At 39.3% G+C, this 24,074-nt stretch overlaps 1 protein-coding gene across 1 annotated transcript in view; it reads right to left on the bottom strand.

Moving 5' to 3' along the window:
* dnajc1 (DnaJ (Hsp40) homolog, subfamily C, member 1) overlaps nt 1–24,074 on the bottom strand; it is a 291,590-nt gene that overhangs the window by 45,993 nt on the left and 221,523 nt on the right. The window contains exon 9 of the mRNA XM_078538335.1: nt 5,167–5,286. Coding sequence (XP_078394461.1) covers nt 5,167–5,286 — 120 coding nt within the window. The remainder of the gene's footprint in view (nt 1–5,166; nt 5,287–24,074) is intronic.

Below are 24,074 nucleotides of genomic sequence, written 5' to 3'. Positions count from 1 at the left end.
GAGTTTTACTTTCACTTTAAAAGGTGCCTGCATTTCTAATCAGCTTTACGACTCCTAAAGAAAAGTAAAGCAAACACAAGAGTAGAAAAAACTGTGCTGTTGCCTAGCAACAGGGGTCCAGAGAGGCAGGTCCTACCCACACATGCACAGAAAAACTGAAAAAACAGCAATTTTGAGTTCAGTTTTGAAGACAGCTGTCAGGCAGAAACAACCTAGAAGGGGAAGATAGCCAGTTCCAAGCTAAAGTTGGTTGAAAGTAGCTGCCAGAGAGACTAGAGCAAAAGGGACATAAGCCAGTCCCAAGCTAAAGAAGAAAGTCCCCAAATCCAGGGGAATGGAAGAGGAGAAAGTCCCAAGAATACCTTCTAGTCAAAGGAAGGGCAGGAACCTGGAAAAGGTCCTGTTAAGTGGAGTTAAGAGTGGGGAGCAGAGAAAGGCTCTTAGCTTCAAGCTTAAAGTGATAAAGGCTTGTGAGAAGCCAGAAGGTCCAAAGAGACAACTGAAGGTCTATAACTATTTGCAATGGGCATATGAAGCAGTGGTGTACTGTTGACAGCTGAGTCAATGACAGTGTGTGGAGGAAAGCTTGAATGCATGTAGTGACCCAGGTTAGAGGAACATCATAAGGAGAGTTCAAAACCCTGGAGGTGAACCCTTGCGGAAGGCATCTGAGAGAATGTGTCAGTTTGGGAGAAGTTTCCAAGGTGAGTTCTTAGAGAATGGAGATTGGAAAACCTCGTGTGAAAGATGGAGTTCAGTCAGACTGGTTGGCTCACGGTGTGACAAGCATCTGGGCGGGAGGGGGGAGAGTTGATGAGAGATCCATAGCATCTGGTTGAGTGGCATCTGTCACTTGATTTCAGAGTGTGGTGTGTCTGACCACATTTACATGGACTGTGTACTTACTGTGAATATTGGAGTATAAGATAGCTTTTGTAACTTGTGTTATCCTTACAAATCTGTATATATTTGTAAAGGTATAGCTGTGGGTGAAGGAGTATTGTAAGATAGTTCATCTTTTCTTGCTAAATGAATGTTTTTTTCTTTTGTTAAAAGTTCATTAGCTGACTCTGTTTAGTAGCCACTCTCCACGTACCTAAACGAACAAATTAAAAGTTAGGATCTATCAAGCTGGATTCAACTCTGGGATCAGGCATGTCCATTGGTAACATCAGCTGGGATCATAACACAGCAAATGACCATCTCCCCTTGACATTCAATGTCACTGCCATCGTTGAATCCTCCACTGTCAAAATCTTGGGGGGGTTACTATTGATCAGAAACTGAACTGGATCAACTATATAAATACGGTGACTACAAGAGCAGGTCAGAGGCTGGGAATTCTGTGGTGAGTAACTCACCTCCTGACTCCCCAAAGCCTGTTCAACATATAGACGGCATAAGTCAGGAGTGTGATGGAATACTCTCCACTTCCCTGGATGAGTGCAGTTCCAACACCACTCAAGAACCTCAACACCATCCAGGATAAGGCAGCGCACTTGATTGGCACCCCATCCACCACCAACACACATTGTGTACCATCTACAAGATGCACTGCAAGAACTCACCAAGGCTCTTTCACCAGTATCTTCTAAACTCACAACCTCTACCACCAAGGACAACGGCAGATGATTGGGAACACCACCACCAGCAAGTTCCATTCCAAGGCTCACATCATCCTGGCTTGGAATTATATTGCCACTTCTTCACTGTCACGGAGTCAAAATCCTGGAACTCCCTTCCTAACAACAACGTGAGTGCACCTACACCACATGGACTGCAGCGGTTCAAGAACACGGCTCATCACCACCACCTTCTCAAGGGCAATAAATGCTGGCCTAGTCAGTGACGTCAACATCCCGTGAAAGGGTAAATGATAAAAAAAATTCTATCAAGCTTATCCAGTAAGTAGCTAAACTTTACAGACCTAGAACATTTACTGTTCAATCCTCCCCCACTGACGAGTTGAATGATCCAAGACAAGGTGACAGTTACGATACTTCACAAGTCCCAGTATCCTTGGTTTCAGGATGGTAGAGAAAGAAAATCACCTCCATCAAATATTGGTAAGCCAAGTCACAGCCTTCACTACAAACTCCGTTCCCTAGCTACCAACTCCATTCCTCTCCCTGGCTACAATCTGACACTAAACCAAACGATTGGCAGCCTTGATGTTATACTTGACCTCATTTTGAGCACACATTAACACTAAAACCTAGACTACCTATTTCCACCTCCATAACATTGCTCAACTTTGCCCCTGACTCAGCTTATCTGCAGCTGAAACCCTCATTAATTCGTTACCTCTAGACTTGTCTATTCCAATGCACTCCTAGCTGGTCCCCCATGCTACCCTGTGTAAACTTGAAGTCATCCAAAACACCAGATTCCATGACACAAATATAGGTAGGGAAGCAAATTGTCATGGGGATATGAAGAGTGTACAAAGGGATATAGACAGGTTAAGTGAGCAGGCAAAAATTTGGCAGATGGAATATAATCTGGCAAAATGTGAGCTTGTCCACTTTGGCAGGAAGAATAGAAAAGCAGAACATTATTTCAAAGGAGAGAAGCTACAGAATGCTGCGGCACAAAGAGACCTTGGTGTCCTGGTACATTAATCACAAAAAGTTGGCATGCAGGTATAGCAAGTAATTAGGAAGGCAAACGGAATTTTGGCTTTTTTTGCAAGGGGGCGTGAAGTATAAAAGTAGGGAAGTCATGCTACAATTGGATAGGAAATTGGTAAGACCACACCTGGAGAATTGTGTATAGTTTCGGTCTCGTTACTTGAGGAATATACTTGTATTGGAAGCAGTTTACAGAAGGTTAACTAGTCTGATTTCTGGGATGAAGAGGTTGTCCTATGAAAGGTTGAACAGGTTGGGCTTATACTCATTGGAGTTTAGAAGAATAAGGCGTGATCTCATTGAACCATAAAACTCTGAGGGGGATTACAGAGATGCCGAAAGAATGTTTCACCTCGTGGGAGAATCTAGAACTAGGGACACAGTTTCAAAATAAGAGATCTCCCATTTAAGACGGAGATGAGGAGCATTTCTTCCCTTAGAGAGTTGTTAGTCTTTGGAACTCTTTTCCACAGAGAGCAGTGGAGGCTGAGTCATTGTATATATTCAAGGCTGAGTTAGACAGATTTTTGATCGACAAGGGAGTCAAAGGTTGTGGGGGGCTATCGGGAAAATGGAGTTAAGGTCACAATCAGATTAGGCATGATCTTATTGAAAGGAGGCTCGATGAGGCGAATGGCCTACTCCTGCTCCTATTTCTTATAATGATTCACCTGCTACTTGTGAGGTCACTGACCTACATCGGCTCTTGGTCAAGCAACACATTGATTTTAAAATTTTCATCCTGGTTTACAAATCCCTTCGTGGCCTCACCCCTCCCTATCTCTATAATCGCCTCCTGCATAACAAGCCTCCGGGATACCGGCCTTCATCTAACTCTGGCCTTTTAAGCATGCCCAATTTTAATTGCTCCACCATGCCTTTAGCTGGTCAAGATACTTTGGTGATCAATGTCCGTGGAATCATGACCCAGCAAAAACTTAATGCTTTAAGGAGAGGAGAGGACAAAATATTTTTAAAACGTGTCCCTTAAAACATGCTCTTAAGACTGCAAAGAATACTGTTCTAGAAAAATATAAAGCATTATTTAGTACTCTCCCAATCTTTACTTTTAAAGCCAAAACCAGGAATGGAGATAATTCATCCACCTATACCACCTTGTGTCTAGCAATTCAGTCATACAAAAGTCTGTGTGATAGTTCCAGCTCATTGGTTTAAATTACATTATTTGAACACAAAGAAATACAATTCAATAGATAAGAAACTTAGCAAAGAATAAGTAGCATCTTTCAAAAGTGAACCAGCAAAATGAGCAAGAACACTGCGTGCTACAGTGTGCAACAGTCCCTTCCTTAGAATATTATCCAACTGAGTGTAATAGTGCAGGAGGTGCTTTCACTTTTATAATGTTTATATTTTATAATTAGAACAAGGTTGCTTGGAAATGAATATTTCTGTTAGTAATGAATTACTTTTGTTTAATTTAGCACATGATAATTAAAGTAAATTGACAAATATTTATGTAGCAGCTGCTTAACAATAGGTTCCTCAATGATCAAAACAACTCCTTTTTCGCAATCCAAATGCCTCATTCACAATTACAGATTACAAATTTCAAAGATTATGCAAAGGCTACTGTCTCACCAATAACCTACGAAGTAGCATATGTGGAAAATTTGAAGAGTAGTAATTTTTACTTTTACATGAGACCTGCTATCATCTTTAAAGTTTATAATCTATATTCAGGAATATGGAAATATTGATTGAGCAATTAAATACAAGTTTTATTTAAAAGAAACCAAGGAGGCCCCAAGGGAGGATCCTCACATTCAGGGACAGCAACAAAGTTTTCAGTACTAGATGTGTAGAACGATCAAGAATACAGAAGTCTGTAATTCTTGATTTGCCAGCTTTCAAGTATGCTCGTTTAATTCAACTTAATGCACTGAAGGGGCCAGCTTCTGTAATAACAAACACAATCATTTTGAACCTTCTGTTTTGAGAACTTTTCTTAAAAAGTTCAAAAAGTAGTAACATATAAAGAAATAATTCTGATCATTACATTTTTATGCATTCTCTGCTTAACAAATGGAATTTATAATTTATGGTTTCACCAGTAGGCAATGGTGCTTTGTTTTTAACAAAACAATTTTTAAAAATTCACAATCAAAAACATCTGTTGAATCTTGCAGATCGATCTGTTATTATAGTATTCCGTCTGGATGCTTTGAAAATATAAACTGCCTTCCTAACCCAATGTAAAAAATATCCTTTCACAACTCAAAAGGGGCTCTGCATAGTTTTGCACTGTGGTATTGTCTTCCTGTGATCATATTACGGTAGCCCAAACCGCCAAGTACTAGAATCCTTGTACAACTGATCAATTACAGCTGTTGATTCAGTGATTGGAACTCCTCCACATCTGCTTCTTGCTTAGTTAGTTAATGGTTCACTTCCAGGTCCTAAAAGAACTGCAGTTTTTTTTCAGACAGTGTCTAACCCTATGTATGCTGCCCTTACACTGCCTGTCTTGTTCAGTTTTGTCACTCAATATACAATGCAAATCCAAGTGACTCACATCTGCCACTGATCGACCCAATTCGTGAGCAATCTTTTCCCATCGACCTGGGGTGCCCCCAGGGAACTTAACCATACTTCTTGTCAGCTGGCGGAGGTCCTCTTCTGCCCACTCAGGTGCCTGTAATAATGTCCAAAATAACAGGCGGAAAATGTTATATAAAATGAATTAAATTCATCAAAAAAATGGCAGAAACAGGAGCTGTTTCTAAACAATGGCTTTATTTACAAAAAAGGCCAATGCAAACATACTATCTTCACAATGAATATCATACAAAACATACTTAAGCTTGGTAAATCATGTGCTGAGTTTTTTTTAAAAAAGAATCCATCATGAGACATCAATAGAATGTTAAAAAATTAATCCCTGAAGATATAAATACTTTATATATAATAATCTCTGACCCTAGTAATGAACAACCATGCATCATGGGGTTTGTATTACTAAGCCGTCAGTGCAGAGTGCAGTCACAGAGGTGAGTGACCCTAGGGACCATCTCCACAGCTACCGCAAAGCCTCTTGCTGACACTAATCCTCCCTGTCATTCTCCCACTGTGCTCAAACTACACTGACATCCGCCTGCTGCACTGCAAGCTTAACGGGGCCTTCCTGACTTTTTCACTGCTGCCCCTAATCAATGGTTCAAACATGCTCCTTTCACCATGTCCAAATGGCAACTTCAGTCATAATCAAAGCACACTGCCCTGTAAAGGGTTTCTCGACATTTGCATTAATTTGCAAAGCAAACTATGTTATTCAGTGGATTCTGTACTGCTGCTATCAAGAATGATCCCTGAAGCAGATAAGTGGGCATAAATATGACCTGCCACTTAAAGCCAGTAAACAATTGCCAAAATGTGATCAATGTTTTGGCTCACATTTTGGCTCTTTCACTTATTCCCAAAGCCTGTTTCCTTCTAAAAGAAATTGTAATAATTTAGTTTTTTCAGAACATCTATGATTGCACCCTAAATTACACTAAGAATTAAAGCATTTTTTAAAATATAACTTAATTCAACAACTTTCCAGTTTGAGGGCATGTAACAAGAACAAAAGTCTGTGTCAATATAATTGAGGAGCAATTCTTAACCACTTCAAAAAATTACTGTAAAATTGGTAAACACAGTAAATGTGAATTGAGGGCAAGATTCTGAAAAGACTCCTGGATACAATTACAAAAATATTCCATAGTTATGTTAGAATCATGAACCCCGCATTACAAAACCACCCACAATTCATTATTTTTAAATTGAGGAGGCCAGGCTACAAGAGAAATCATATTAGAAGCAAAAAGCTGATGAGCCACTATTTTACAGAATAAGACCAAGTTCAATTACAGTTTTTAACAGTTCACAAATTAGGTCCAAGATGAACTGTAAACACATTGATAATCTTTCTTAATTTTGAAGATTTGGTAAAGAATTGAAGTATTGCTGCATAAGTTATGCAGCTCTTAAAGCCATTAGAAGACTGCGACAATCACATTTAAACAAAATTTTGACCTGAGGGCTTTTCTCCAAGGTTTAAGTCATTCTACAGCTGTTAATTGATATTTTAAATAACAGCTACAATTCCTTTAAAACTCTTGTATTAATTCCATTACATTAAATACTGCAATTTTGCTTTTCTCAGGTTAACCCTTACTGGGTTTGTACCGCTGCTCAGATTATATTTGGATTGTATTGATATGAACTGAATTCTATCTCTAACGTTTGCACTGCACCTTTGCCCCAAACTCAGGTCATATCACACAGTATCAAATTACAGTCCCAAGCATATGTGCTCAATGCAAAATGGGGCCAGAGTGGAGCAGGATTTCAAAGCAGGCATGTTTATAACAGCTGAATTTTAAGTTAGTCATTATCAATGGTTTTAAACAAACATCAAATTTAAAAGTTTCTGTTGCAATGAAAGATTTCAGTACATTAATTCTTAGTTGAAGCACTTTCAAAGGATGTTAATTAAAATCCAATGTAAATTGATCAGTTGGTTTTTTTCAGGTTGTTGCAGCAATAAAGTGATTGAAACAATTTTCAGACCAGTGTTGTTTTGAATGCTACTAAAATAGAAACAAGTTTTGCAATGTTCAGCAATTATAAATTAATAGATATCGTCATTTCTACAAGTCCGTGCTAGCATTCTTGTATGCAGTGTCCTACTATTACAATGTCAACCAAAATAAGGTATGCTTCATGATCTCTTATATATTCAAAGCAAAGTATACTACCACAAAACCAATGTTAATTAGCAGTTTTCTTAATTCTCATTTCAAACAGATGTACAACATTTCACTAAATTTTACAATTGCCATAGTGTCAACAACATTAATAAATGGAGGAAAATTGCCTATTGGCAAGCAGGCCATTACTTTTATAATATTATTGCTAATTAAAAGATTCCAACTTGAATGGCATTTCAGAATTAATAGTTAATATATCAAACAGAATTTGAATAGGGTCAAGTTACACAGGTCTTTCATCAGTGCAAACTATATCTGCATTTCATCAAAATAGATGTTGAATGCCTTAAATTAAATTAAAACTTAAATTAGTGCTAGCACCATCATTCAATTAGCTTTGTAAAAGCAACACTTCATGCTTGCATCACATTCTAGGAATGGATCACAACAATGCAATTTAACTGGAATTTTAGCAAATTTCTTTCATTCCTGTAAAGAAGCTACAGCATTTTTTCTCATCCTAGGAGAAAGGAAAAGATTCATTGTCCCCTCCCCCTCTCCAAAATAAATCAATATTTAAGCTAGCTAAAATGCAACCAGATTGTTGTGACATACTGAGAGGGTTCTTTAAAATCACAACTACCAAGTAACAAGTTAACTAAGGACAGGCACAATGTGCCGCTGAGCCATAATGGCTGCAATCCATCCTAAGTGATTAATTAAAAATTCCACAGAAACAGCCAACTGTGTCTCCAGACAGAATGAATGAATACTGCAGCACAAACTCCTTAAAATCAGGAGTTAAATAAGTTTTCAAGGTGTTAATTGCATGAGCAGATTCTCCCTGGTTTAACACTGAACCAAGCTTTGCTATTAGTCAAATGGAAGCAAAAGCATGCTTCTCCCAATTTTTTTTGGAACCAAGACCCAAAAATCCATCCCTGCAGTACATCAAAGTAATGGCAGATGCCACATGGCGAGGAGACAGCTGTTATTACTACGTTTGCATTCTAATACGACAGTAGCCTGCTCAGATATGTGACCTAAACCCAATTAAATGTTTCCAGAATACAATCTCTGCACTGATGGAGACTAGATTTACATTCACTACAAATGCCTCACCATATTAAAAGGCATTACTTATTGCATTTAGGCAATTTAAAATAAAACACCAATTCATAAAAGCAGCATGGTTTTGCTTTATGTGCTGCAGCGGTCTGTTATCCCAGCTCTGTTTGAAACAGTTTGTACCAGACATTAAGATATTGCTTACACTATTTGAAAAATAACATTTTACTAATTTAATCTATTTGCAATAAACCATGTATATTGTTAATGTTTTTAGTTTTAGAGAATGATCACAAACCATCTTAAACTGGATCTTTGTAATGGTTTCTCAGCCAACACCAAATATTTTCTGTTGTCTCCTTTTTAAAAATTTTACTGGAGAATTTGGCTTTTAAAACTCTCAGGCAAGTGGAAGTTTATATATTGTAAATTTTAAATTAAATTTGGTACTCAAAGGATTAATTTTACTTAATAAAATCAAGAACTCAGTCTATAAGGTCTGCAGTTTGCAGGGGGTCCCAATGGGTCTTAAAAAACTGATTTGAGACAAAAATGCGAATAATAAAGGATAACAGAAAAATTGATCATAAAAACATTTGTTGCAGTTGTAAACCCCAGACCTACCAGCTACTGTACATATTCATCTAGATAAGCACAAATTATTAGGTAGTTTCTCAAAATATAGAGAATGCCCACCCCTAGCTTTTTGCAGGAGGTTGCCAGTAATTTCAACAACAGGATTATTTGAAAAAGTGCATCATATTGCAGGATGATTACTAATCCCAATTCTCTGTACACAAGTTGGAACTATACCAATTGGATCCAGTACCATACTGACATCTGTCTCTATTTTCACTGCATTCAAGCTGAAGTGAATGTACTGGTTCAACAATTACTGTTGTTCCTGGATTCTGAAAGTTAAAAAGGAAAATCAGCCGTTGCTCCTGATCACAGGCCAGCAATCTGCTGTACAAGTGATGGGATTCAGTTCTGCTGTAATTCTCCCTCACCTCTACTCACTGTACAGCCTCTCATAGCCACTTCAGCAGGTGCTGGAGGGCAACGGATGCTATGGAACTCTGGCAAGAATTAAGGTCTTCAGGAGAGTAAGAGAGATTGAAAAATAAATGAGTAAATAATGCTTTTGCATAGCACTTTTCACATTTTCAGGATATCTCAAAGTGCTTTTCAACCAAGAGATTACATTTGAAATGTGATCACTGTAAATAAAGCAATCAAATTGATGATTCATTTGTGCACAATTAATCTGTTTTTGGTGCTGTTAACTGAAGCATAAATATATGCTAGGACACCAGAAAAACACTGCTGCTCTTCTTTCAAATATCCTGATTTTAACTTTTCCATCCACCTGAGGGGGCAGATGGAATTTCATGTCCCATCCGAAACTTGGCACCTCCAACAATGCAGTGCACTCTCAGAACTGCACTGAAGTGTGAGGCTAGATTATCTGAAGACTTGGAGTGACTTGAATTCATGGCCTTCTGACTCAGAACAAGATTGTGACAACTGTGCCAAGGCCACCACTCACAAAAGATTAAAGACGAGGGTTTCAAGAGGGAAAATTTAAGGCAGTACAAAAGGATATCATTCATTGATGAAACTGAGGATACAGATCAAATTAACACAAAGGCAAAATACTGTGGATGCTTGAAATTTGAAATAAAAACCAAAAGTGCTGGAAATACTCAACAGCATCTACGGAGAGAGAAAAACAGGGTTAACATTTCTGGTCCTGTCGCTTGCCATTTCAACACTCCACCCTGCTCTCATGCCCACATGTCTGTCCTTGGCCTGCTGCATTGTTCCAGTGAAGCTCAACGCAAACTGGAGGAACAGCACCTCATCTTCCGACTAGGCACTTTACAGCCTTCCAGACTGAATATTGAGTTCAACAATTTTAGATCATGAACTCTCTCCTCCATCCCCACCCCCTTTCCGTTTCTTGCCCCTCCTTTTTGTTTTTTCCAATAATTTATATAGATTTTTCTTTTCCCACCCATTTCCGTTATTTTTAAATGTATTTCCACCCATTGTTTTATCTCTACCTTTTAGCCTTTTTAGTATTCCTTCACCCCACACCCACTAGAGCTATCTGTACCTTGTTTGTCCTGCTTTCTACCCTTAATTAGCACATTCCTCTAGATAATATCACCACCTTCAACACCTCTTTGTCCTTTTGTCTGTGACATCTTTTGGTTATCTCCACCTATTACTGGCTTCTTGTCCCAACAACACCCCACCCCCCAAACCAGCTTATATTTCACCCCTTTCCTATTTTTACTTAGTTCTGTTGAAGGGTCATGAGGACTCGAAACGTCAACTGGGCTCCTCTCCACAGATGCTGCCAGACCTGCTGAGTTTTTCCAGGTATTTCTGTTTCTGTTTAACATTTCTGGTCAATGGCCTTTCCTATTTATCTATTCATCAACCTGAAATGTTAACCCTGTTTAATTCTCCACATATGCAGCTTGACCTGGTGAGTATTGCAGCATTTTCTGTTTTTACTATTATACAAATCATATTTATGACTGCTTTGCTTAATAATATATGCTGCAAATCAATTTGTATTGTAGTTTATAGTGGATTACTAATGATCACTAGTTATAATCTAAAGGCAAAATGCTAGTTGGTCATTTAAATATAAATACTTGAATTATAGTCGTAGAATGTTACAGCAAATGCATGATCCAAAACAACAACTAACACACACATTGTGTCAAGGGTTTTTGGATTGCATTTATATTACAAGGTTCATATGGTTGCAATGTACAAATGGGCTGAAAAATATTGGTGACTAAACTAAAGGTTTGCCCTGGTGTGGAAAAAAATTCATCCAGTTCTTCAAACAATAGTTTAGAAAATAAGAGTAATGTTCTTCCAACTGTGTTTTAAGTTTAATGACAGCATAGTAAATACTGTAGATGGGAGTAGGAAGTTGCAGAGGGACATGGTTAGATTAAGCAAATGATCCAAATTATGCTAGATGGAGCTCATTGCAATAAAATGTGAGGTTGTTCAGTTGGACCCAAGATAGCAAAGAGTACTTCTAAATGACAAGAAGTGAGGAAACATCAATAAGCAGAGGGATTTAGGGGCCCAAATTGAAATCAGGAAAAGCTAGAAAGCTGGTACAAAAAATATAGAAGATTAAAGGGGTGATATAAGTGAGGTGTTTAAGATGATTAAAGGATTTGATAGGATAAATAGAAAATGGTTCCTCCCCTGGAAGAGGCCTGAACACAGGGATATAACCTTAAAATTAGAGCTACTCTGTTCAGAGGTGATGTCTGGAAGCATTTCTTCATACAAAGGGTAAGGAAATTGGGAATTCTTCCCACCCAAAAAGTTGTTGAGGTTAGATCAATTGAAAAATTTCTGGACTGAAATCGATAGTTTTTTTTTGTGACATAAGGGTATTAAGAAGAATTAAGGCAGGTAGGTGGAGATACGGTACAGATCAGCCATGATCTAAGTGAATGGCCTATAAATGTGTTTATGTTGCTTTCACAAACAATTTTTTCTTTAAAAAGGCCAAAATGTTGCAATACTCCGTAACAGAACTTCTCCATATTTTAGAAACAACCTACCTACAAAACCATTCCTCAACACTCAGACGGTTTTAAAGACTTATTTTTAGCACATCCGTCTCAATAGTGCATTGCTTGTATAATTATGGTGCTCAGCTCCAAGTTCCAGCCAATCAGACCCAAAATGCAAGGGTAATAAGTATCAGCAGTAATATGCATATATTAACAATGCATGTAAAGTTACAAAATTTAAAATAATTTAAAAATGAATGATGTAGGGAACAGTATTCAATTTATAGGTCTGTATATAGTATGTAAGTTACAACATTTTTGTCCAATCATTACTGATTGCTTTTTTAAAATTTATTCTTTCATGGGATGTGGGCGCCGTTGACAAGGTCAGCATTTGTTACCCATCCTTAATTGCCCTTGAACAGAGTAGCTTGCTAGGCCATTTTAGGGGACAGTTAAGAGTCAACCACATTGCTGTGGATCTGGAGTCACACATAGGCCAGACCAGATAAAGATGGAAAAGTTCCTTCCCTAAAGGACATTTTTACGACAATCGATGATAAGTTTCATGGTAACCATGACTGAGACTAGTATTCAACTCCAGATTGTATTAATCAAATTAAAATTCCACCAGCTGCCATTCGAATTCGTGTCCCTAGAGCATTAGCCTGGGCCTCTGGATTACTAGACCACTATGCCACATTTCTGTGCTGTTTATCATTCAACCAATCATCCAATTTTTGTTTTTTCTTTTAAAGAAAAACCTGAGAATTTTTCCTAGTGATTTAAGATAAAGTATTACTCCATCAGCATTCTTGAGATCATGAGACTTAATATTTTCAAAAACCTTATATAGAAATCCTAAATATAAAAACTCCCATGGTGTCTGATCTTTTGTTTAAGTTGGCCATCTTTATAAGAACTTGTATCTACATGTCTATTAATAGTGAAACTCTCCAAGAAGCTTCACACATTGCTTAGATAAAAGTAAAATACTGCGGATGCTGGAAATCTGAAACAGAAACAAAAATTGCTGGAAAAACTCAGGTGGTCTGACAACATCTGTGGAGAGAAAGATAGAGTTAATGTTTCGAGTCCATATGACTCTTCTTCAGAACTAAAGAGAAGTAGAAATGTGGTGAAATACATACTGTTAAAGAGGGTGGGACAGGTGAAGCTGGATAGGCGGCCAGTGATAGGTGGAGGCAAAGGAGAGATTGCAAAAGGAACGCAAACTCCAACAACGCATTGATACCAACGCCCATCCAGGACCTTCCACACCTTCCTGTCCCTCTGACCCCATCCCATCTTCTAATCCCAGCCCCGGCCGTGTATTCATCATATCCCCGACCCTCCCCTCTCTGATGCTGAACGTTCAGTGCTCAGCAAAGGACTCAGTTTCATACCTTTATGCCCTCACCTCAATGAATTCCAGGCTCAGCATGATGCTGAACTCTTCTTTCACCGCCTTCGCCTCCGTGCTCACTTCTTTGGGCAGGAGTCCTCCCCCTGTTCAAAGGGTCCTTTCACCCGCCTCCAGTATTCTCCCTCCATTTGGATCCCTCCCTCTGGCCTCTTACCTGCTCTCGATCTTTTCATTGAGAACTGTCCGCGTGACATCAGCCATCTCAATTTCTCTGCTCCTCTCACCCACTCTAACCTGTCTCCTTCTGAACTTGCCGCACTCCGTTTTCTCAGGTCCAACCCTGACTTTGTAATCAAACCTGCTGACAAGGGTGGTGGTGTTGTTGTCTGGTGTACTGACCTCTACCTCACAGAGGCTGAGCCCCAACTCGCAGACACTTCCTCCTACCTCCCCCTGGACCATGACCCCACCACTGAACACCAAGCCATTGTTTCCAGAGCTGTTACTGACCTCATCTCCTCTGGAGATCTTCCCTCCACAGCTTCCAACCTCAGTCTCCCAACCTCGGACAGCCCACTTCTACCTCCTCCACAAAATCCACAAACAGGACTGTCCCGGTAGAGCGATCATTTTAGCCTATTCCTGCCCCATGGAACTCATTTCTTCCTATCTTGACTCGGTTCTCTCTTCCCTTGTCCAGTCTCTTACCACCTACATCCGTGATTCCTCTGATACCTTACATCATATCAACAATTTCCAGTTCCCTGATCCCAACTGTCTGCTCTTTACCATGGACGTCTAAACCTTCTACATCTCCATCCTCCACCGGGATGGTCTGAGGGCTCTCCGCTTCCTTCTTGAACAGAGGCCCGAACAATGCCCATCCACCACCACACTCCTCCCTGGCTGAACTTGTTCTCTCATTGAACAATTTCTCCTTAAACTCGTCTCACTTTCTCCACATAAAAGGTGTGGCAATGGGTACCCGCATGAGCCCCAGTTATGCCTGTCTCTTTATGGGGTAGGTGGAACATTCCTTGTTCCAGTCCTACTCAGGCTCCCTCCCACATCTTTCTCCAGTACATCGATGACAATTTCGGTGCCACTTCATGCTCTCGTCTGGACCTGGAAAAATTCATTAATTTTGCTTCCAATTTCCACCCCTCCATCACTTTCACATGGTCCATCACTGATGCTTCCCTTCCCTTCTTTGACCTCCCTGAATCAATTTCTGGTGATAGATTGTCCACCAATATTCATTACAAGCCCACCAACTCCCACAGCTACCTCAGCTACAGCTCCTCACACCCTGCTTCCTATAAGGACTACATCCCATTCTGTCAATTCCTTTACCTCCGTCACATCTGTTCCGACATGCCACTTTCCAAAACAGTGCTTCTGACATGTCTTCCTTCTTCCTTAACCGAGGTTTCCCACTCAAGGTGGTTGACAGGGCCCTCAACCGTGTCCGACCCATCTCCCACGCCTCTGCCCTCACACCTTCCTCTCCCTCCCAGATAGGGTCCCCCTTGTCCTCACTTTTCACCCCACCAGCCTCCGCATTCAAAGGATCATCCTCCATTTCCGCCAACTCCAGCATGATGCCACCACCAAGCACATCTTCCCTTCACCCACCCTGTCTGCATTCTATAGGGACTGTTCTCTCTGGGACACCCTGGTCCACTCCTCCATCACCCCCTACACCTCAACCCCGCTCCCACAGCATCTTCCCATGCAATCGCAGGAGGTGCAACAACTGCCCCTTTACTTCCCCCTTCCTCACCATCCAAGGGCCCAAACACTCCTTTCAAGTGAAGCAGCATTTCACTTGCACTTCCCTCAATTTAGTCTACTGCATTCGCTGCTCCCAATGCGGTCTCCTCTACATTGGAGAGACCAAACGCAGACTGGGTGACCACTTTGCGGAACGCCTTCGGTCTGTCCGCAAGCATGTCCCAGACTTTCCTGTCACTTGCCATTTCAACACACCACCCTGCTCTCATGCCCACATGTCCGTTCTTGACCTGCTGCAATGTTCCAGTGAAGCCCAATGCAAACTGGAGGAACAACACCTCATCTTCCAATTAGGCACTCTTCAGCCTTCCGGACTTAACATTGAGTTCAACAACTTCAGATCATGAACTCTCTCGTCCAACCTCACCCCTTTTTGATCTCCCTTTTTTTTCAATATATTTTTATATATATATTTTTTCCACACCTATTTCCATTATTATTTTAAAAATTTATTTCCATTCATTGTTTTATCCCCACCTTTTAGCCTACTTTGATTTTTTTTCCCCATATTGTCCCCTCCCGCCCCATTAGGGCCATCTGTCACTTGCTCATCCTGCTTTCTACTCTTAATGTCATCATTAGCATCTGCTTTAGCCAGCATCACCACCATCAACACCTCTTCGACCTTCTGTTTATGACATCTTTTGCAATCTCTCCTTTGCCTCCACCTATCACTGGCCTTCTATCCAGCTTCACCTGTCACACCCCCTTTAATAGTATATATTTCATCATATTTCTACTTCTCTTTAGCTCTGAAGAAGAGTCATACAGACTCGAAACGTGTAACTCTGTCCTTCTCTCCACAGATGCTGTCAGATCTGCTGAGTTTTTAAAGCAATTTTTGTTTTTGTTTGATACATTGCTGGTCCAGCAAGAGCTGCCAGTCATCAACTCCTGTCAATCTAATCGTGTGTTTATACATGAAGAACCCAAATTTCATGTTTAAATGTTGTTTCATTTTACTCACAAGAATTAATTATTGTTCAAATAGGTCAACAAAAAAAATAGCATCTGTTTCAAGCTGATTAACACATGACATCTTCAGACCTTTTCACACAATTTAGGGATGAAAAATACACTTCGGTCTTCCTTCTATTAACTAGAAAACCAAAAAATGCCTTGAGCAAGTACTTGTGATTGTTGAATTAAGTTCATAGGAGGTGCATTACACAAACAGTTTGTTTGGATAAACCTTTAGACACTGAATGCTATACAGTGTAATACAGGCTAACTCATGCAAGAGCCAATTCCAAACTATCAACATAAGCATTTAGCAAATTGATGAGGTTTACAGATACTTTTGAACTAGTAACACCCTAGCAACTACGGTTGCATTTAGTTACTCTCAAATCAGGTCAAGCTTTGCCTTCTATGCACTTAAAAAAATAAACAATGCTCTGTTCATCAGCATCCAATTGCCAATGACATTTTTAGTGTTAGAAATTTAAAGCTGACAAGATTTGTGCTTTCAACTGTGCAGCAATGTAGCTATGCTGAAGCTGGTGGATAACATTAGGCCAAATGATCTCACTACTCACGCCAAAGAGAGAAATCAATAGCATTACATACTATATGTTTGATGTTGGCATAGTGCAAAAGGTAACACCTCAAGCATGCAGTATACAAGGCCATGTATCTTCTTCTAATTACTACTGATATCTTTCTCTTTTTTCTGCATGCCTTTTTAAAAATGTAATCCAAATAACCAGTCAGAAAAAAATCAATTTTAAAATGAGGGACAGGTTTATGCCTGTGAATGGCCACTTCTCTGACTAAATACTTATCGATATTGATATGTTTGACAATTAATCTTAACCTGGTAAATTCCACAAAATGGCAAATGACAAATACCCAAAAAACCTAACTAATCGAATTAGGAGATTGCCCAACATTGAGAGATATCAGTACCTGCAGGGCAATTTGTTAGTTATATATTTATTTTGACAACTACAACAGAAAAGTAATTACATTTAATTAATTCACAACTCAGGAATATCACAAATACATTTGTAGGCAAAGAACTATCTTTGACTGGGGCTCTGAACTGGAATAAAAAGCTAAAGTAACTGTATCTGGGAGATCTTTTGTGGCGTGAATCAAACCCACGGAACTTACATTTTCCAAATCTAATTAGGAAACTTAAAAAGCAAAATAGCAAACAATATTAGCCTTAAAAGAAAATCCAGTTCAGTGAGTAGCTGAGTTGTACAAACCAGGAAGGTTTCAAATTTAATTACCATTCCACACTAAACTAGCTGGTGTTACCTGATGGCAGTAAGAATGCTGCAAATCCTGGGTTAGGGAGGAAAGGGAGAAAAACAATAAAGTGCATAGCTCCTGCTTGCTATCTAACCATGCTATTGGAAGTGAATGTGTGGAGATTCAATGGATAGAATTGGCTGTGATCTTCCTATTGCAAAACAGCATAATGAGCCATAGTCATGAAGCTCACCACATGAATAATGGCCAATTGGTCATGATAACGAGAGGAGCTTGGTGGCTACAGAATCAGGACACAGCAAGGAGTTAATAACTTCAACGGAAAGTGAAGAAATAGGTGAGAATATTTAAGAAAACAAACTACCTTCACATCATTAAAAATGTCAATAAATGCTTCAGAATGCCAAGACAAGTACACATTTTAAAGACTAATTACAGTAACTACTTAGTCCATACGAGATGATAAATGTCACAAAGGTGTTCAAATAGATGTGAGGGAATATCAGTTTTATATTTTAATAAAATCTATTTTAAAATCAACAAAGCTTCCAGAGAAACATAATTTTTGCACAGCACTGGTCATTTTACTTAACGATGCTTATGAATAAAACTAAATGGGCAGAGCTCCTTTTTAACTATTGAGAATATATCCTATAGTTTTTTTTCTATTGGGCTTGCAAGAACCAATACATTTCTGAACAAGTTCACGGTTTAAATTGAACCAGAGTATTTTAACACTGGTTTAAGTGGCCTAAAATTATAGTAATACAGCTAAATACTATGAAACATCACACTTGCTGAGCAATGCTTGCATGAGTGAGTTAATTAACTGCCATGATATCTATTGTGCAATAAGACAGACACACGATTTGAAATTTTAGCAGAGTTTTGATCATTTTGGAACAAGGCATAGTCCAATAGTGAAAATCCAGAAGCATGGCTAAAATAAGTACTCCATTATACGTATATTAATGCACATATACCAGTCCATTTTCTTGACTTTTCTTTTTTAAGAAACCATTCCTCAAACATGCACAGCAAGATACACATTTAAAACAAAAGCTTGGTTGACAGTTCAAAATAAATAGGAAAATGATTCATTTAGGTTTATTTGGTTTATGGCGCATTATATCCACTGCCTCTCTAGAATACAGGCTTATCTTTAGAACATCAACATTTAAAGTGAAAGAAAATGGCTTTACACTGTTTGCCAACTCCCGTCAAGTTTGATGGCTTTGATCTATTATTCATTGGAGTATCAGTTTTGTACCCAGGAGCTAAATTCATGTATGACAGAGTTAGCATTTTTATCAGTTTGTTTTATCTATCGTACTCTCTTTTGTGACAGCCACCTTTGGTGACAGCATTCCATCAAACTGGGACATTCAAATCTTGAATTAAGATTTAATGATGTGATGTGCTTCAGCACCTTGGCATATACATGCATTTTCCATTTTACATATGTATGTCTTTAATGAAGGAATATACCACAAAGGGAATTTCCCTTTAATGAATCCTGAATGTTTCCACTATAATGCATTCTAGAAACATCAATAAAACTTACAGAGCTTTCCCAAAAGAAAATATCTAAAATATCCTCAGTACTGTTTGTAGCATATCTCACAAAGATCATATTTCTCAGTGCTTTCTGGACACAAGGCACTCTAAATCAGAAACAACTTTGTCCTCTTTAGTACTTCAGCTCAGAAATTCAAGTAAACTGGGACTAAATTGATTGTCCCAGTAAGTAGTACAGATGGGAACAGGAAGGTGCAAAGGGATATTGATGGGCAAAACTACTGTAGGTGGAGTTCAGTGTTGTAAAGTAGGGGGTCATTTACTAATAATTCAAGAAAGATAGATCAGAGTATTTTTTAAATAACATGAAAGTATGAACTATGGAAGAATGGAGAGATTTGAGCTTACATTGTTAGGAAATAGAGATAGTTTATGTAAGTTATATTGGTATTTGTGGGTGTTAGGAATGAATTTTAGCTTTAAAGTTTAAGTTTGATTTGTATTTCTGTATGTTTGTTAAGAAAGGTCAAATGGAGTTTTAGTTTCACTTTAAAAAGGTGCTTGCATTTCTAATGAGGAGTTTTACAACTCCTATAAAGTAAAGTACAAGGGTAGAAGGATTAGAATGTTGCACAGCAACAGCGGCCCAGAGAGACAGGTCCCTCCCACAGACACACACAAAGAAGAAAAACAGCAGTTGTTTTGGAAAAATAGCAAAATACTGCAGATGCTGGAAATCTGAAACAAAAACAGAAACTGCTGAAAAAACTCAGCAGGTCTACCAGCATCTGTGGAGAGAAAGACAAAGTAAACAGCATCTATGGACAGAAAGTTTCAAGTCCATATGACTCTTCTTCAGAGTTGCTTTGGAAGCTGTTTGAGTGCAGTTGGTTCTAAAAGTTGTTGCCAGGAGAGACTGGAGCAAAGGGGACAGATAGCCAGTCCAAAGCTAAAAAAAACCCCAAAAATCCAGGGGAGTGGAAGAGGGGAAAATCCAAAGAAGACCTTCTAGACAATGGAAGGACAGGAACCTGGGAAAAGGTCCTGTTAATCAAGGTAAGGTTGAGGGACAGTGAGAAAGGCCCCAAGCTTCAAATGTAAAGAGACAAAAGGTGCAGAAAGCAGATTTAAACAGAGAACAGCTTGCAAGAGGCAAGAAGGTCCAAAGAGACAACTGAAGGTCTGTAACTCTTTGCTATGGGCATGTGAAGCAGTGGTGTACTGTTGACAGCTGAGTCAGGGAGACAGTGTGTGTGGAAAACAGCTTGAATGCATGTGGTGACCCAAGGAAGAGGAGCATCAGAAGGAGAGTTTGAAACCCTGGAGGTGAACCCTTGCAGAAGGCATCTGAGAGAACGCGTCGATTTGGGAGAAGATTCCAAGGCGAGGTCTTGGAGAGTAGAGATTGGAAACCCTTGTGCGAAGGACGGAGTGCAGTGAGACCAGTTGGCTCACGGTGTGATAAGTGTCTGGGGGGAGTTGAGGAGAGATCCATAGCATCTGTTTGAGGTGACATCTGTCACTTGGTTTCAGAGTGTGGTGTGTCTGACCACAGGGTGCCATAGGTTTACATGAACTGTGTACTTATTATGGACGTTAGAGTATAAGATAGTTTTTGTAGCTTGTGTTATCCTTACAAATCTGTATACAAATGTAAAGGTATAGTTGTGGGTGAAGGAACATTGTAATATAGTTCATAATTTCTTGTTGAATAAATGTTTTATTCCTTTGTTAAAAGTTCTTCAACTGACTCCTGTACCTCTGTTCAGTCGCTACTCTCCACGTATCTAAACAAATAAAAGTTAGGATATATCAAGCTGGGTTCCACTCTGGGATCAGGCTTGTCCCGGGATAACCTCAGCTGGGATCGTACCAACATACAGAAATCACTAAAAATGAGTGGTACAAAACTAATTTAAAAAGTCTAGTGGAATGTTAGTCTTCATCTCAAGGTAACTGGAATACCAAGGGTTGAAAGTTATATTAGTTATATTAAGCTCTGTTAGACATCTTCTGAAGTACGATGCTTAGATCAGGTCACCACATCTCTGGAAGGGTACAGAGTCCTTGGAGTGGATGCAGCACAGATTCATCAGACTTATTCTAGGGTTAGATTACAAGGAAAGGTGGTATAGATTAGGCTCATATTCCTTTCAGTTTGGAAGATCAAGGCACTTTAATAGGGGTGTTTAAGATGATTAAAGGAGTGATAGAGTGGATTTGAGAAAAACTATTTCCACTTGTTGGAGTGTCCAGAACAAGGGGTATAACCTTAAAATTGTTAGGCTGTTCAGGGGTGATGTCAGGAACTATTTCTTCACATGAAGGCTCTTGGAAATCTGGAATTCTTATCCCTAAAATGCTATTGAGGATAGGTCAATTAAAAATTTCAAAAACAAGAGTGATAGGCAAATGTATCAAGAGATATGGAACCAAGACTGGTAAATGGAGTCAGGGTGCACATCGTCCCTGACATAATTTAATGATTAAATAGCTTATTTCTCTGCTCCTATGTCCCTAAATTATATTAATTGAAGATAATAAATGTAATCAAATAAAAATATTAATAGTCTTTTATTTACAACATTTGGCAGTGAGAACTGCACATTTAGTTTTAATTTGGTTTAACATTTTAGTTTTAAAAGTTAATTTAAAAATGCATATAAAATAAAATAGAAAGCAGTGATACGGTGTAAACTAATCTGCAAGCACAAGTGCAACAAAATAATTTTTGACCCTCAGCATACTTTTGCTACAAATAGGGTATTCACAAAAATTGAGCAGTATTAAATAATTTCAAACCCAATGTAGTATTTGACCCAGACACGCTGCTCAACTTGCATGAATGTGGCACGAAACCTTGTTCTACATTAATGCAAAACATGTGGTTACAATGCTCACAATTTCTTAGAAATAGGAAATGTTTGACATTTGTAGCAAATCCACCTGGAAAAGCTGACATCACATTGTGAGGACTGCACATTGGCCAAGATAGCGCGAGTTGATTCTTAAACTTCAAATTTAAAAATAATTCTGGCTGTCTGTTATATTATTCTTCAAATCTCTAATGATTCCTTGGTCTGTCCTGCATTAGCACATATCAGCTGAGGGTGCTACTACTGGCCACTGTGGTTGTGGATCTGAAAAGGGCCAGGGCATGGAAAGAAAAAAATCTCAAGATAAGAATTATGTTCTTGATCACTATTCAGTGATTTCCTGTTGGAAAGTGTCCTTTTGCAGATGTTGGGGTTAGAGGACAGAAATAGTTTTCACTGTAATGTCCTCCCTGTTAATGAACTAGGACTTATACATGTGCATATATAGCACCCTATAATTTGTAAAGCATCCCGAGGTCCTCATTGAGACATCAAGCAAGAATTCAAAGAGGTGTTAGAAGACTTGGTCAACGGTGTGGTTGAGAGTTAGTTTTTGAAGAGAATCTTGAAGGTGGACAGAAATTGGCAATGAATTAGACAGAGAATTCTGGATTGCAGGAATGTGACAGTTGAAGGTTCTTCTACCAAAGGGGTAATGCAGGAACAGGGACTTACAGCAGGCCAGAGAAAGAGGGTGAAAGTTGGGAAGCAAGCCTGGAAGAGGTTATGCAGAACAAGGCGCCAGAAGAAAACTTAAATGAGGATCTGAAATCCATGCATTGTATGACAAGAAGCCTGCAGAGATCAGCAAAGACAGGAGCACAGGTGAGCAGGAATTAGTATAGGATAGGATGCAAGGCTGGATGAAATTGGGACTAAGTTAAAGATTTTTTTGGATATCGCTTTGGAGGCTTCAAGACCATCAATAGAGAATGATTTTCAAAGTGAAAAGGGCTTGTATGAATATTAAAGCAAGGATAATGGAAATGCAGGAAGTGAACAATCCAACAGACTTGGAAATTGATAAGTCTTGGTCACAGACTGGATGTGGAGCTTGAAGCTCGGCTCTGGGCCAACAAATCAATGTTCAGCTCATGCAATGTGAAAATGGATGAATTTGGGATCTGATTTGGGATCTTGTAGGAGCCAAACACAATAGCTTCAGCCTGGTCAATGTTTAACTGGTGAGGTTCTGGCTCATCCATGGTGGTTGTGTTAGATAGAGCAGTCAGGCAACACAACAAGAATGGTGGAACAGAAATTATGGTGGAGATATATGTCAGTGTCATAAGAATGAGGTGGCTCTGGCTTACAGAGTCCCAGCTCATACAAGAGAATAGCCCCTTTGGGGGTAATACTAAAGGGTTAACAACACTCATGAAACTTTAATTCAGCATGAGTCAGCTGCTTCAAGGGGAATGCGAGAGGGTGGAAACGGATGAAAATTCAAGGGAAATATTTCTAATGAGACAGAAGAAGCCGAGTATTGAGATAAGAGACATATTTAACCATAACAAAAACAGAAATACCTGGAAAAACTCAGGTCTGGCAGCATCCGCGGAGAAGAGCAAAGTTGACATTTTGAGTCCTCATGACCCTTCAACAGAACTAAGTAAAAGTAGGAAAGGGGTGAAATATAAGCTGGTTTAAGGAGGTGGGGGGGGGGGGGGGTTGTTGGGACAAGCAAGCAGTGATAGGAGGAGATAACCAAAAGATGTCACAGACAAAAGAACAAAGCAGTGTTGAAGGTGGTGATATTATCTAAAAGAATGTGCTAATTAAGAGTGGAGAGCAGGACAAGCAAGGTAGCTCTAGTGGGGGTGGGGTGAAATAAACGATGGGTGGAATACATTTAAAAATAATGGAAATAGGTGGGAAAAGAAAAATCTATATAAATTATTGGAAAAAACAAAAAGGAGGGGCAAGAAACGGAAAGGGGGTGGGGATGGAGGAGGGAGGTCAAGATCTAAAATTGTTGAACTCAATATTCAGTCCGGAAGGCTGTAAAGTGCCTAGTCGGAAGATGAGGTGCTGTTCCTCCAGTTTGCGTTGAGCTTCACTGGAACAATGCAGCAAGCCAAGGACAGACATGTGGAAATGCTTGTCCTGCTCTCCACTCTTAATTAGCACATTCTTTTAGATAATATCACCACCTTCAACACCTATTTGTTCTTTTGTCTGTGACATCTTTTGGTTAATTCCTCATATCACTGCTTGCTTGTCCCAACAAACACCACCCCCCCCCCCCCCACCCCTTCTTCCACTCCCCTCCCCTTAAACCAGCTTATATTTCGCCCCTTTCCTACTTTTACTTAGTTCTGTTGAAG

Source organism: Cetorhinus maximus, chromosome 3 (assembly GCF_964194155.1).
Source record: "Cetorhinus maximus chromosome 3, sCetMax3.hap1.1, whole genome shotgun sequence".
Taxonomy (NCBI): Eukaryota; Metazoa; Chordata; class Chondrichthyes; order Lamniformes; family Cetorhinidae; genus Cetorhinus; species Cetorhinus maximus.
This window is presented reverse-complemented; position numbering and strand designations above follow the sequence as displayed.